This window comes from Sturnus vulgaris, chromosome 1 (genome assembly GCF_052056855.1).
Source record: "Sturnus vulgaris isolate bStuVul1 chromosome 1, bStuVul1.hap1, whole genome shotgun sequence".
NCBI lineage: Eukaryota > Metazoa > Chordata > Aves > Passeriformes > Sturnidae > Sturnus > Sturnus vulgaris.
The window spans coordinates 3,922,493-3,937,421 of NC_142243.1; the positions used below are offsets into that span (position 1 = coordinate 3,922,493).

General features: G+C 45.6%; 1 protein-coding gene across 1 annotated transcript in view; it reads left to right on the forward strand.

The window, feature by feature from the left end:
* The first annotated feature begins 524 nt into the window (after nt 1–524).
* The window catches only part of CRHR2 (corticotropin releasing hormone receptor 2), a 134,446-nt gene continuing 120,041 nt past the window's right edge, over nt 525–14,929 (forward strand). The window contains exons 1-2 of the mRNA XM_088155271.1: nt 525–929; nt 13,650–13,743. Of these exons, the coding sequence (XP_088011397.1) occupies nt 864–929; nt 13,650–13,743 (160 nt within the window). The 5' untranslated portion in view covers nt 525–863. The remainder of the gene's footprint in view (nt 930–13,649; nt 13,744–14,929) is intronic.

Below are 14,929 nucleotides of genomic sequence, written 5' to 3' on the forward strand. Positions count from 1 at the left end.
TCACAGGGAAGAATTTCTTCCTAGCATCTAATCTAAACTTTTTAGCTTTAAAAGCATCCTATTCCTATGTGCTCAAGCAAAGAGTTGTTCTTTCGCTTTTTACAGAGCACCTCTAATGCACTGTGTGCACAATGCAGTTTGTACCTGAGCAGTGGGGGAAGCCTGTTGCTCTTCAAAGTTTTCAGACAGGGGAGTTAACATTTTACCTAATGCCTGGCAGGATTGAGGGGGTGGTAAAGGGATTATTAATGTTCCTGGGGTGCTGTGTGGGGTGTGTCCATTGCACCTAATTTTGGAAATGATCACCACTGCGCCCAGAGTCTGGGCAGGAAGAATCCTCTTGCTCCTGGACGCTTTGTAGGCAGTGGAATTCCCAGTGAATGGGAGAGTGGAGGAGGATCCCCGTTATTTCAGGGAGCTGGTGTGGAAGGCGTCCCCATCGCTGGGGGAAGAGGGATCTCCATCACTCCCGGAGCCCGGCGGGCGGGCTCGCCGCTGCTGCCGGGGAGCGCGGGCGGTGCGGTCCCGCTCCAGCCAGCGCCCGATGGAGGGGACAGCCCCTCTGCAGCTCGGAGCCGGGGCACAGGACGGTGCCCCTCGCTGCTGGACGCTGTGAGGGTCGGCTCCCCCGGGGGCCCCCCGCCGCCTCCATCCCCGAGGAATCCTGGGCGGAGGGCGGGCTCGGCTCCCCGTTCTCGCTCCCTCCCTCCCTGCCTGCCGGGGGTTTGCTCTGGGACGCGCCGGCAGCGCCGGGCTCGGCTCCGGGACGGCGGGCCGGGGTCAAGGGCAGCAGGCGGGGGGCGATGGCGGTGCCGGGGCAGAGCCGAGGGTCCGGCTGAGCTGCGGGCACCCCCGGAGCTCTCATGGCGGGGCGAGCGCCTCAGCGCAGCCTCCCCGCGGCAGCGGCCGCCGCGCTCCTGCTGCTGCCCGTAAGTGCCGGGGACGGGAACGCGAATGGGAATGGGAACGGGACCGGGAGGGAGCGGGAGGGACGCCCCAGGGCCGGGGGGAGCGCGGCCGGGCGGCCCCGGGCGCTGGGGGCTCCGTGCGAGGATCGTGCCCCGCGCCCTCGCAGGTGCGTGCCCGGCTCCGGGACACTCCAGGCGGGCACCGCTCCCTGCCAGCTGCTGCTCGGGGATCCGTCCGTGCCCTTCGCTGCTCCATCGCAGGTGCTCTCAGAGACACCCTGTGCTGGAGAGTCCCTTCTTAGTGTCCCCTTCGCTGGGAAACAGCCACCTTGGCTTGCCAGAAGCGGTCCCGGCACAGGGACACCGCTGGGGTGGCAGCTCCTTGCCCCAGCGGGAAGGGATTTTCGCTGCCATCTGCCCGCTCGCTGCCGGTGTCGCCGGCCTCTGGCGGTGCCTGTGTGGCACCATGTGCTGGGGCAGGCAGGGGTGGCGATGGGCAGGGCTCAGCCCACGCAGCCGGCCCAGCACTTGCTCCGAGTTCTGCGGAGTGCAGCTTTTCCGCGTGGTCCTTCCTCCTCCATCACCAGCATCCGCCCGGGAGGTGCTGGGATGAGCTGGAGATCAGGTTGGCCTCTGTCGGACTGGACTTCAGAAGCTTTCCCGGTGCTTTTTGGTGGCTTGTTTGTTCTGAGCGGCGCTTTCAATTGTGGTTAAGCCAGCTTTGAAAAGAAAACGTGAGAGGTTAAGCAAGAGTAACACTGATCCTGTGCAGAATTTGTAAAGACTGTTCCCACAGCTTTAAAAAAGTGGCAGTGACCCTTCTGAACCGCAGTGTAATTGGTCTATCTTTGACATTTCCTTAGATAAAGAAAGAAAATCTGTTCTGTTTCCTTAAGTTCTGTCTATTTTGCTTTGGTTTAGGTTTTGTTTGTTTGTGGGGCTTTGTTTGTTTATTTTCGGGGTTTGTTTGTTTTTTCTCCCTTCTCTAACCTACAAAAAAAGAGAAACTCCAGGCCAACAACAGGCTTCAGAGACGAGCAACAATTTAATTTTTTTCTTTTTTTTTGCAGTAGCTTTCTTAGAAGTGAGAGAATACTTTCTCACCTCTGCCAGTGTCGGGTTTTTTTTATCCCCAAAAGAAGGAAGAGATCAGTGCACATGCGATCACACTGGCATGGGTTTACACACTTGCTGTTTTCAACTACAAACCACTTCTTCGTGATCTTGGTTTCTTAGTCCCTTTTCTCTCCCAATTTTCTCTTACTGATTTATTTTGGTCCATAAAAATATCTCAGTATTTTAGAGTGTGGGACTTGACAGTTAGATTATCAAAAGTACTCAGGTACTGAGTATTTCACCAGATTAATCCGTTCTCAATGAATCAAGAAATGTCATTTGTTTCCTCTGTGAATATAATACATAGATTTTCCAGGTTTCCAGTTCTGCTGCAACTTTGCATTTGAATTATTTCTGCAAATTTTAGTAGTTGTGTGGCTCGTTTAAAAGCAAAACTGCCTCAAATGAAAAGGAGAAGAAAAAGGTAGATAAGGATCAAAAAATGAAGTTTCCATAAAATGTGGTTAGTGCAAGAAATGTGAACAAGAGTGCCTTCTGTGTGTTTTTATAGAGGAGTTTGTTGGGGTGGAACATGCTGGTGTCTGACAGGGGCTCGTGTATACCTGTGTGAGAAATAACATTTTGAGTCTTCACTTTCACAACAGCTCTGGTTCCTTCACCTATAGCAGAAGCTTTTGCTGCTCCTTTGGGGAGTGTTTTAATTCCTGAATATTGTCAGTAAATCTGCATCTCTGGAGGAACTTTGCACCAAGAAGCTTAAGAGCGGTGTTCTAAAACTTTGGCTCAAAGCCAATGCTCGTAAGTTCTTGTTAAACTTGAAAACACTCGAAAGTGAACTCAGAGTCAGTGACTTTACTCACATTTGTGGATTTGAGGAAAGGAGGAGCTGCTTGTGGGAGCAGGCTCTTACCCAGTTAAGGGAGTTTTAAGTTTTCACAGCAGCCGAGCAATTGTGTTTTATGGGAGCTGCAGGTTTGCAACGCCCACAAGATGAGGCAACTCTCTGGTACAGAATTAGATCTGCCACATGAAAACGCTGGTGCAAATGACCTGACAGATTTCACAGGGCTGGTCAGCAAAAGGGTGAAGACTTGCACTGAGATTTATGTTCCCTTAAAGGAGTTCTGGACGTGTGATACACTTGAAAACAGATTTAACTGAATGTGGGAAACAAAAAACAAACCATAAAACAAAGTCAAATGAGTCTTATGACATTTTTATATAAAGTCCTTGCTAAGTTCACATAATTTGGAGAGGGGGGAGATTATTCATCAAAACCAAAAGCAAAGCTTGCTATCATTTATTTGTTCTCCTGGAGCTGTTAAAAGAGCCGGGGCAGTGTGAGTGTATCAGCCAGTGATGACAAGTTAAATAGTGTTCCTGGTCTGAGGCTGCCAAAATTCAGCCCTATTGTGAATTAATGCAGCATAAACATCTCATCAGGAGAAACCTTTCCTGGGGCGGTACTTTGTCAGGGTTTATTCTGTAACCACCCTGTGACAGTTATTGGATGTTGGAGGGAGGTGACTGTGTGCTGGTGCTGGCTGGCTGTAGTTTTGCCATAAAACATTTCAGTGATGATGTTCATCGCTGCCCTTAGCCAGCAAGAAGGCAGCTTTAACTTTTGTGCATATAAGGCATCTGCTTACATATTGTTATCCTGTCATGAGCAGAGGAAAAGTCATGATCAAGTCCTCTAAACTCTGACCTTCATATTCCAAACCAGAGTGTGGTTGTCGAGGAAGAGAGAGCAGGGATGTCTTTGCAGGCTCTGCATGACCAGGTGCAGAATTTTAATTTCAGCCTCACAGGTTCTAACTCTACTGCTACATCAATATCTCCAGAAAAGCTCTCCAGCCTTCAGAAAAAAAACGCCAGAGAGTGACTTGTGCTCATGTGATTGAGCTCCTTCAGCTTCTAAACCAGGGAGATGCTGTGCAGGCTGTGCACAGAGCTGGTCCATGAGCTCCCAGATCATTCCCATGAATTCTTGGAGATACCACCAGATTGCTTGGGGCAGAAACGTGGCCAGAAGCCATTCTAAAAATTTAACAGTAGAAGTGATTAAGGATTTAAATCAGACCTTTGCACTGCCCGATTTATTGGCTTAGATGGAGAGTGTTGTGCTGCCGTCGCTCTGGGCTCGCTGTGAGCACCCCAAGGAGGGGTTTTCCTCTAAGGACAGCTCCAGCTCTTCATCACTTGGAATTTGATGATCAGCTCTCTTTGTGTCAGGGATTACTACAGGTTCCTGCTGCTGATGTGCTGAAATTAGAGCTTCACCACGAGAAAAATGGGGTAGTGGATGATACAGACTTATTAAGGATGCGTTTTTCTGTTTTCTTTTTATTTTCATTTTGCCCCATATATTAGTAAACCAAATATTTTAAAAATATTGTATTAGAGCAAACATTTGCACATTTCTAGATTCTTTTAATAGTTCTGCAGATCTTATTTTTTGGGGAGAGGGGGAGGTGAGGAAATGTGGGTGGTAACAACAGGCTGCACATGCTGCTGAATCTGTTCATTTTTAGTTTATATCACTTTCAGGTTTTGCAGCACTGCAAACCCAAGAAGGAGATTAAAGGGGAAAGCTGATTTACTCTAGATTAAAAGTTCATCCAGAAGATGACTGTTGTACAGGAATTTACTTTTCCACACCACGTCTGTAAATTGCAACAGATTGTGTCCATGTCCTTCTTTCTTGTAATTTACACCACTTTTAATCTCAAATGTAGTCTGCTCTTCCTTAAAGTGCAAACCTTAATTGTTGGATGCAAAGCTGGAGCTGTCCAGCGAGCCACTCTCACCTTCCTGCCTCTTGGATTCTCAGTGGCCTCTGTTAAAACAGTGCATAAACATTGTCTTTGCCTCCTTATCTTTCTATTCGTGACAACTAAACACTTTATGATGGTTTACTTTATCAAACTATTTCTTCATAAAGAATTACTTTCTATTACTGCTAATAATTCTTTTTATCTTAACAGCTTTGAAAGTAGCTGTATTTGATTTAAGTTAGCGAGTGTTGGGTAAAGTGTTTTCATTTTCTTCTCTGAGAAGCTGGATAAATTTGACTGCAGTCCTTGTTACAAGAGAAGACAAATAGAAAGTAGATCAGCCGACAGACAGAACTGTCCTTCAGGTGACTGTCTGCTTGAATCTCATCAGTCACGTCCCAATACATGAAAATTTCATTTCCATTCCGTGGTGCCAGCGTGGGGATGTTTGTGAGATGCTCCCTGCAATGCTCTTTGACACGGAGCGTTCTGTGCTAAGCACTGCTCAGTTCCCTGGCCCTGGGCTCATCTGCGTGGCCTCTCACAAGCCAGTGTTCTGCTGGATCTTCTCAAAGGTCCATTTGGGAAGGGCTGTGGGAGGGAGAGAGAAAACCACCTCACAGAGAAGGATTTCAGTGTCCTGTCCTGACCTCTGGCTCCTCCTTGCTGTGCAGGGGAGCCAATGTGGAGAGTCAGGTGCTGGGAGTGTGCTGCTCCTTCCCCAGCTCTGGTCTGGAGCTCCGTGGGTGGAGAACTTGGAATCTGCCTTTCCAAACATGCCTCATGTGCCTGCACAGAAACTCAGCGTGTTTTCACTAAATAAGAAAGAAAATCCGTTTGATAATTCGAGAGCTGGCAAGTACTTCTTCCACGGAGCCGTAAGAAAGTGAAACTAATTAAACTAAGCCAATTAAAGCTCTATAAACTTTTGCATAGTGCTGGCTGAGTAACTGTCCACTCTGGGTTGTGTATGCCGGGAAAATAAACAGTGAGTAATGCAGATGGAGATTAAAATACATTAGCTGTCCTCACTGCAATGCTAAACCCTTGCCCTGGTAATAGTAGCTGCAGTGCCAGAGGACTGGAGGGGAGCCACTGGCTTCGAGGGCTGTGGGATAGACAATCCCTGTGGCTGTTCCCCGGGCCCCTGGGATGCAGGAGGGTTGCTCGGTGCTGTTATCCCTGCACTGCCATGGTTTGGGAAGTGCCGTGCTCTGGCAGGGGTGGCTTTTCCAGCACAAGGGAAGGAGGGAAGGAGGCGAAAGGGAAGGAAGGGAAGTGTGCTGACGGCTCTGAGCAGGTTTCCTGTGGGGCTGCCAGCCAGGCTCTGCTCGCTGAGGTATCCATTCCCTTTGAGTGGCAGGAGCAGATCCCAGCCCCGGGCATGGCTTGGGTTTCAGGAGGCTCACGGCAGGCCAGCAGAGGCTCCTGAGCCACGCCAGGGCTGTGCTGGGCAGTCACAGTCCCGTGATGTGGCCATCACAGCTCTTCCCTTGCTGCTTGCTCGTTTCGTGAGCAAACATCCCTGCCAGGGCCCAGGCTGCTCCTCCTGCTGTCAGTTGGCTCTTTCAAAGCAAAGAGGAACCCAGGGTATCCCTCTGGCTGCTGAGAATGCTCTCTCAAGGCTCAGGAAAGTATTTTCACCAGCTGTGCTTCCAGTCAGGAAGGATCTTTCCTCATCCTGCCTCAAAATTCACCTGCTGGGAGATCAGGTCTTTAGTCCCACTTAAACTTGAGACACCTTCCAAAGTGTAAGAATCCCCTACTTTGTCAAAGCGAGTATCTTCATGAGGATTTTGAAATCTTGTCAGACTCGCAGTATTTCTTTCCTTCTGAAAGAAAAAAAAAAATAAAAGAAAATTCTATTTTTAAATACAGTAAAAATTTAAAAATGTTTTTTCATAGTATTCAGCATAATATTTCAATTATAATTATGTGAACAGAGTAAAAAATCTTAGAAACATGAGTGAAAGAAACCTCAAAGCCTCTGGATTGCTAATTATATTGTTCAAGATACACTCTGTAAGCTGGTTACTGCACTGCCCCTTGAAAGGTTTGGGGAGTAATTTTTGTCTGTGATTCTTTTTACCATAGGGGCCATAGATCATATAGAATCAAGGAATGAAAAAATAATTTGTACTGGATGGGGTTGTCAGAAGTCCCTTGTCCTGTCACCACCTCGAGGCAGGGTTAATTCCAAAACCAAATCATTCTCGTCCAGTTAGGCTGTGAAAATCTGCAAAGATGGAGCTCTCCCAACATCTCTGAAATGTCTTTTTACAACATCTCTTTTCCAATGCTCAGTCGTTGTCATGGTGCATAATTTTTTCTTTATGTTCTGTGAGATTTTCCCTCACTTCAACTTGTGAATGATGCCTGTCTTGATGCTCTGCTGTCAGCTTCTGAGGGGAATCTGACTCCTCAGAGAACTGAGTCTGTGATTCCCCTTCAGGTAGTGAAAGATAATGCCAGACCTGGAGTTAAATTTCACTGTGGTATTTGGTTTTCAAATCTAAAAGTGGGCTCCAGCCCAAGAATTAGCAGTTTAAGGAAAGATGGAGAGAAAGTTTGCTGCTGATATCCAGTGCCACCTGACTGGCTCATTTTTAAATCCCTGTCAGGAAATCTTGGGTCAGAGGGACATTTTGTGGTACCAGTGTTGTTCCATGGGAAGCTAAGCAGATGTCATTAGCTGATAAAATCTTGATGCAGATGGGTTTTTACCTTTTTCAGGTGGCAGAGACCTGAAAAACAAAGACTAGGAGCTCAGGTTTGTTGAGCTGAAGCTGGGAGATCCTGTGAGGGGTGGCTTTGGAAGTTGTACAGTGGTGACAATGGATGGGTGAAGGATCCTTGCAGAGGCTCTGCATGTAGGTAGGAGTTAGATGAGGGAGATATTGGCATTCACTGGGGTAAATATGACTTTTAAACTTGAGCTAGTCTGGATTCCCTGAGTGTTTTGTCTCCAGTGCATGATTATCTCGTCCTGGAGTCCATGTTTAAAGCACAAGGGATGGATTGTTCCTTGACTGTGGTTCCTTCTTCCACTGAGCATTAGGGAGCCTGAAGCAAAGTCTGCTGGAATAGGGGGGTGAGGTGAATCACGTTGGAGCTGCTGAGAGGATTCATGGGGATGGGAATTGGGTGGGAAGTGATTACTCACAGGTTTGGTGTGCAGAACTAAGGAGAGGGCAGACATGAATGCAGGAGTGCTGTGAGGGGCTTCTCCCTTTCCAGGCTCTGAATGTTCCCCTGGTGTGGGGAATGACCAACAAAACTCTTCAAGGATGTGAAATTGAAAAGTCTTTCCATTAAACAATTTTGTTTCAGGAGAGCTGCAGCTTGTGAGTCAAATGCAGTTTTTGCTCATTTTTAATATCTCAGGTTGCTGTGGAAGGGCTTGGAGACCTGGCTGGACAAGTCCAACTCATGGGTGGCCTTAACCAGGTTTGGTTTGTATCTCATGACTCAGAAAATCCCTCAGCACCTGCCTGGCTTTCAGTGGTTGAAGAACTTCCCCTCTAAAAGCTGCTTCAGCAGAGCATGTGGGCAGTGCTCACTGAAGGCAGATCTCCAAGTTTCAAAGACAGCAGTGAATTTCAGTGGTGGGCTCAGTGTAGCAGATGCTCGAGGGGTTTTTTAAATTTATTTTTGCATAAAGATTGATTTAATTTCATGCCTTAAAACTGAGCATGTGTTTAGTTTCTTTATTGAACTGAGGTCCTAATTCCCATTCCATGCAGACTTTTAGTCTCTTTTTCCAGACTTCCTGGAAGAGCTGCAGAATACATCTGGCCTCTAAGATCATGGAGCAGTGTCTCCTGGAGCATTTGGTGTTCTCTAGCAAGTGGCAATGTTTTATGTGGCCACTTGAATAAACTCAGAGGGAGTTTAAAGAGCTGAAGGATGACTTGAAAAGGATCCTATTTTTCTTGAACTGTGCTCAGAGTCTTTCCCTTTACTGTAACCTTAGCTGGCTCAGGTTTCAGGTTGCAGGCTCCTGTGAAAACTTGTGTTTAGACTTTCTATCCCAAATGGAAATTATTTTTCTGGTGAAGCTGAGCCAAACAATTGTACACTGCCAAGTGCTGCTGCACGAGTGATTTTAAGTTACTGGCTTTAGAAAGGCCAAAACCATCTTGATGCAAAGGGCTGACCTTTTTGGTTCTCCAAAAAGCAAAGTATTTCCAACACACTGGCCCTCTGAGTGCTGTTCTTTAATAAGCATCTCTTTCAGATGCATCTTGTGGATGAAGTCACCACATGGCAATGGATATAAATCCATCCTGGCCACTGTAAACATGACTTTCCCCTCCTCTCCCGTGCTAATCTCTGGTTTTGTCCTGAAGTAGCAGCTTTCACTCTTCAGACTGTGCATCTTCCTTCAGGTGATTAGTAGTCAGCAAATATTCCAGCTCTCCTCATTCTCTCCCATGTGTTGCCATTTCCTGGAAGGAAAGAGCTGCTCAGATGAACACTGGCATTTGTTACAACAGCATTCTAAGGAATATCTGGTGTTTTTTCTCCCAAAGCATCTGTTTCCCCACACCAGTGATGTAGAACTTGCCAGATGCCCACCTTCCCTGGAAACTGTGTTCAGAGGATGGATTTTGTCGAGGAAGTGTGGGATTTGCTTTGATTCTGCTGCGTTGAGCTCTTTCACTAATTACATTTTCATTGTGGAGTTCGATTTGTGTTTCCCTAAAATGAGCTTCTGTGGACACAAACTAAAAAATTTTGCTTTTCATTGGGCCACTGTTCTGAGCATGTCTATCCCAGCAGTTGGGGTGAAAGCTCGATTTCATTATGGAGTTGGAGTGAATTTATTTGCATTGCCTAATTGAAGAACTAAAATTAAATGCAAGTTTCCCTTTTCTCTCACACTCACTCTTCTTCTTTTTCTTTTCCCTGAGTTTTGGGGCAAAGCTACTAAGCAGCAGCTTTTCTGTGTGCTGAAGACAGTTTTGCTGCAATTTTGATGTTGAAATGTGGTAGTATTTGCAGCCTCAGATATTTTAAAGAAACCCATGGGAAAAGCTGAAGTCGGAGTCTTTAAAGCAGTGGAGGTTCCCAGAGATGAAGGCTAGGAAGAAGCATCCTCCTGCCATGATCCATGCCACTGCCAGAGGTGGTTTCTCAGGAGTGGAAAATGCTTTGGCTTTACAGAGAGCACAGTGGATAGTTCTGGGTGTGAGACTTCATTCTTGTGTGGCAAAGAAGACTCGAGATGGATCCTTGTTATTTTGTGTTAATAAATCCCACATTTTTCCACATTGGAAGGCCACCTCATCTTGCTCAGTAAAAGAAAGAGTGCAGATGATCAAATAAGATGGTGATGTGCTCGTGTTTTCTGCAGCCATCATCTCTAGGAATGTTTTGACCTCTGCTTTTGTATGTAGTGTCTATAGAAAATGTAGAAAGGATCCATCAAAGTGACTCTTCCCTTATAGTGCATGAAACCCAGCTGATGCAGTCAGTGGAGATCATTCCAATTTAAAATTTAAAATACTGCAGATGAACTGCATCTGGAAAATTCCTGCTTCTCTTCCTGAATTCCAAAGGAATCCCTGTGTGATCAGCTCAGCTGCTGTTCTCTCTGTTTTGAAGTCTGAGCTGTTCCATACAAATCCCACTGCTTTTCTGGGAGTGGCTTTCTGCTGAGATGCTGTTGTACTTCCACAGGATGGATTTCTCTGAGACCTCTGGAGTAGCAGAAACTACATTTTTTTAAAAGAAGAGTTTTTGCTCTGTTGCTTTGAGGCTATGTCAGATGTCAGCACCTCTCAGCACGCCACCAGCAGATGTTTGACAGGGAGGCCTGACAGCTGGCTTTTATTAGAGCACTGGAATATGACATCTGGGAATTCTTGTGTGAGAATGGGAAAGGGGAGTGTGTGCATCTCTCCATGTTTGGCACTGCCTCCAGACTCACCTCCACCTTGGCAAGGGGTGTTCCACTGTCATGGATCATCCTTTTCCACCTCAGTCCTTCCCTTCAGCTTTCACTCCTGCTGACTTAACCCTTAACTCTGCTGCTGCCTACTGTGAGATATTTAAACTTACCAGGTGCTCCATTGTGTCTCTGTGGTAGCCCCATGCTTGTATTGACATTTTTGGATCCTATCCGTAGCTTTGGGGGCTGGTTTATATTCCAAAGCCATTCCTTTACATTCTTGTAGCCATTTTTTCCATCTTTGAGAGGAGAAAACAACCTCTCCCATGCAGGTGAATTTTAGAGCACCAGTGTTCATTTGGTTTTATATTTCTATATTGCTCCATAGGTGGAACTAAGTATTTCAAACCAGAACTCTTTGTTACTTCTTCTTAAAATGAAGTTACAAATCCTCTCTAACCTGGATGAAATAACCACAAATTCTGGTGGGAACTGAGAGTAGGCAACACTTGTGTCTTGTAGTTTATGTTCTCTGTCAGAGATAAAGATCTTCATGAAATAATGAGGAGCAGTGGCCATATCCAAGGAGAAAGGTCAAACAAAATGCCCATGAGAGAGGCAGACAGTGACCAGAGCATTTCATCCTTTTCCCAAAGTCCTCTCAGATGTGAATGGGAAGTTGACCAAAGGCTCTGTATTTTTTTTTCTGAAGACTCAGAGCTGGCTTGCTCTTAGTTGGTGTCCCTGCTTTGGAAACTAAAGGATTCACTTCCACCTCATTCTTTGTCTCAGTGCATTAGTTTTATTTGTCCATAAATGTCCACAGTGGCTCAGAGGAATTAAGTTGGACATTTCTGTGCATGATTTAGGTAAATTTGCAGGACAAAAAAGAACTGATTGGGTGGGCAGAGGTTACAAAATACCTGCTTTAAGAGAAATGCAGTTTGAATAAAGTCATGCATTAGTGACCCAGAGCGATTATTTCAATACTTCAAAATATAATTTCTGTGCAGTCATGGGCCCAATTATTTATCTTTACAATTCTACATTACTGAAATGTTTCTCTTTGTTTGTTTTGCTGTTTTTTATTGTTGTAAGGGATTTTTTTCAGTCTTTTGGGGTTTGTCTGCTTTGAATGCATTTTCTTTTTTTAAAGTTCACACACAGCTAGGCTGTTGACTGTGGTCAGCAGAGAGAAAATGAAACCAAAAGTAACATAATATGTGGAAGGCACTTTTCCCCCTAGCCAAATTAACCTGAGCTCACCCTTAGGGCAAATGTGACATTTAACCTTTCCTATTCCTGCCCAGGCTGTGCTGAACTTGACCTCTGTCTGCTCTTCCCCATCGTCCTGGGAGGGCACAGCTGAACACGCGGCGTATTTACAGTACACGGGCATGGCTCGAGTTTCTTCTTTGAAGCCTGGGAGGTGGCAGAGGGGTGAGGATGGAGGGGAAGAAATGCCTCTGCTGTGTCAGCTCACATGACTGGGTCTGACATGAGCCGTGGCCACTGCACAGTCTGGATTTTGGGAGTCTCGGGAGGTGGAATCTGCCCAGCAGCCACCGCCTTTGTCTCCCTGACCTGGCCGTGCGTGGAGGTTTTGCTACAGGAGGCAGGAGGTCTGAGCCTCCCTGGAGGAGAAACAGCACCTTAAGGAAGTTTGTATGGAAAGAATGAAGTCTGAGAAAGGCGTTCTGTTTGTGCTTCAACGCTTCCTATTTTGTAAAATAACAGCAAAGTGAGAAATAGGTGGAAAAAGGTGATGTACAAAGAACAGTTGTTCTTCAGAGACCAACACTGCTGATGGATTCTATTGTCATGAGCATTTACCCTCAGTTTTATTACGTGACAGAGAATTCAGTGATATAGAATGGCTTCCTCAATCACTTAACACACCTTAGAGCACTGAAATATGGCATCAGCCTTCAAGGACTAGGGTTGTTTTCCTACCTGAATTGTGTTGGAGTCATTCTGTGTAAATAGAAAAGCAAAGGCATTCTATGTGTTACCGTGGCTTTATATCCCCCTCAGAAAAAGTCAGAAAGATTTTTGTTTCATAGTTTGAAAATGGAATTTTCTGTCATTGATTTGTCTCTCCTGAATTTTCCTGCCACATTTTGTTCTGCCTTTCTTAAAGGGCTTTCCAAGAGCTTCTGTTGCTCCAAGCAGGATCCCAACTTGGCTCTGTATTGTGATGTACAACCCTGTGGGCTTCTCTCCTCTGTCTGCACTGGGCACTTCACTAATTTCATTTTGAGTGTGAAAATTAAAGTATCTCCCATTAATTTGCAACTCTATTTCTTAAAATTTACTTGGGGTTGTACTGTTATATTTTACTGACCGTGCAGCTTTCTCAAAGTGCCCGTGTTGGCATTACTGCCCTTTCTCACTGTTACTTGCCCTCAGTAGAAGGCTCAGCCCTGAATGCTGAGGGTCAGAAACTTGTGTGTCGTTCATTGGCTAAAAAGAGCCACGAGACACCTTATAAGGATGCCAAATTATCCTATATATTCTATGGAAACACCTTCTTCAAGCCCTCTGAATTGCCCTTTGCCAGCTGCTGGATTTCTTGAATGTGCAAGGATCTCTGGCCTCCATGTACTAATTAAAAGTTCACTGAAAAAACTCAACGTGTGATCTTTAATGGGATGTGTAATGGGATGTGATTCAGCTCTGCTATTTTAGGCATCCACTTTGAGGTGAGTGTCTTGGGGTGACAAAGTGGATCCTGAGCTTTGTTAAAGGCACTGAGCAGCTCCCACAGGTGAGATCCAGAATAGGTGGTTCATTTGCATTGGTCATGTGAATTCCATGTGATGCCCTGGAGCAGAGCAAGTAGAACCAAAACCCTTCCGTGTCAGGGGGTGTCTGTACCTGAGTAAATCATGAATGGGAACTGCTCTGAGACTGCTGGGGGTTGTAGTACTCATGAATGAGAAAATCTGTCCTAGGCTGCTGCTTCACCTGCTTGGTTTGTTTCTGTTTATCCAGATAGTTCTTCACTGTGAATCCTCTGTGAACCTGCCCTTGTCTGTTCTGCTGGAAAAGTACTGCGAAGCTTTGTCAGCCCGCACCAATGTCACAGGTATTTATTCCTCCATTTCTTGGTGGCTTCTTGTTACTGCAGGATCCGTTTTCAAAGTGCCCTTGCTCCAGGAACATCTTTTCCTGCTGAGATAAACATACTGTCTCCAGCCTTGGCTTTTCCTTGGCGACAGTGTGCATTGTGTGACAAGGAAAGAGAACTTGGGATTTTACACACCTGGAGAGAGCTTCAGGAGAGCTGCTGACAGCCCTTTCTCAGTTTAATCTGCTGAATTAGCTGTGCTTACTGACTGATGTGTAGTTGAAGATTAGTACAGTTGAAGTGTCTTGTCCGTTTATCCAGACCAGTTTTTAGGAGCAGGGCAAAGCACTTGTCTCTTGGCTAAAATACACGAGCACAGAAACGCTGCTGTAAGAGATGTGAAACTGGATCCAGCTTTGTTTCAGAAGTGGGAGAAACACACTCAGAGTGACTCCGGGGGTGCTGCAATGCTCTGGGGGAAAAACTAACTTTCTTCCCTTCCTCTTCACTTTTTTTTTTTTTCTCCCTGGTGAATCTTCGTGGAGGGAGGAGTTTAAAATATAATGTAGGTATTATCATTCAGCCAGTTCTCCATCCCTGGGAAACGGCAATGGAAACGAAGCTCAGGGAATTGAAAATCTTTCTATAAAAGATGTCAGATCAATGGTGTTCTGTTCTGACTTTATCAATTCCTTAAGGACAATAAGCTGATCTAGATATCAGCCTGAAGTGTGAAAGTTGTGGTGCCTTAATTGCCTCTCAATTTGCATATAAATGGGTGTGTTGACCTGTATTATAAATCTGGCCCAAGCTCTGCCCCTTGGTGCCATTGTGTTCCAGGGAGCAGCTCTGCCTCCTGTAGCAGATTTGTTTATATCAATTTAATGACCATCTATTCCATTCCTTAGCACGAGACAAAGGGAAGATATATGAGGTTCTATATTTGATCCTTTCTTTTTGGTGTTCTTTGCCTTTTGAATGTGTTTGTAAATATTATTGTAAAACTTGCCATTTATTCATGAAGTGTTTTTCCTTGTGCAGAGCTTCTATTTAAGAAAAACAACAGCAACAACAACGGATTTCACATCAGGCTGTGTTAGAAGTCAACAAACAATTTATTTTTCAGTTGTTGACAAAATACAATTTTCTGGGTTGTTTGTGTGATGCATGATCACAGGGCATCTTCTCCAGTGGAGTGTGGCTA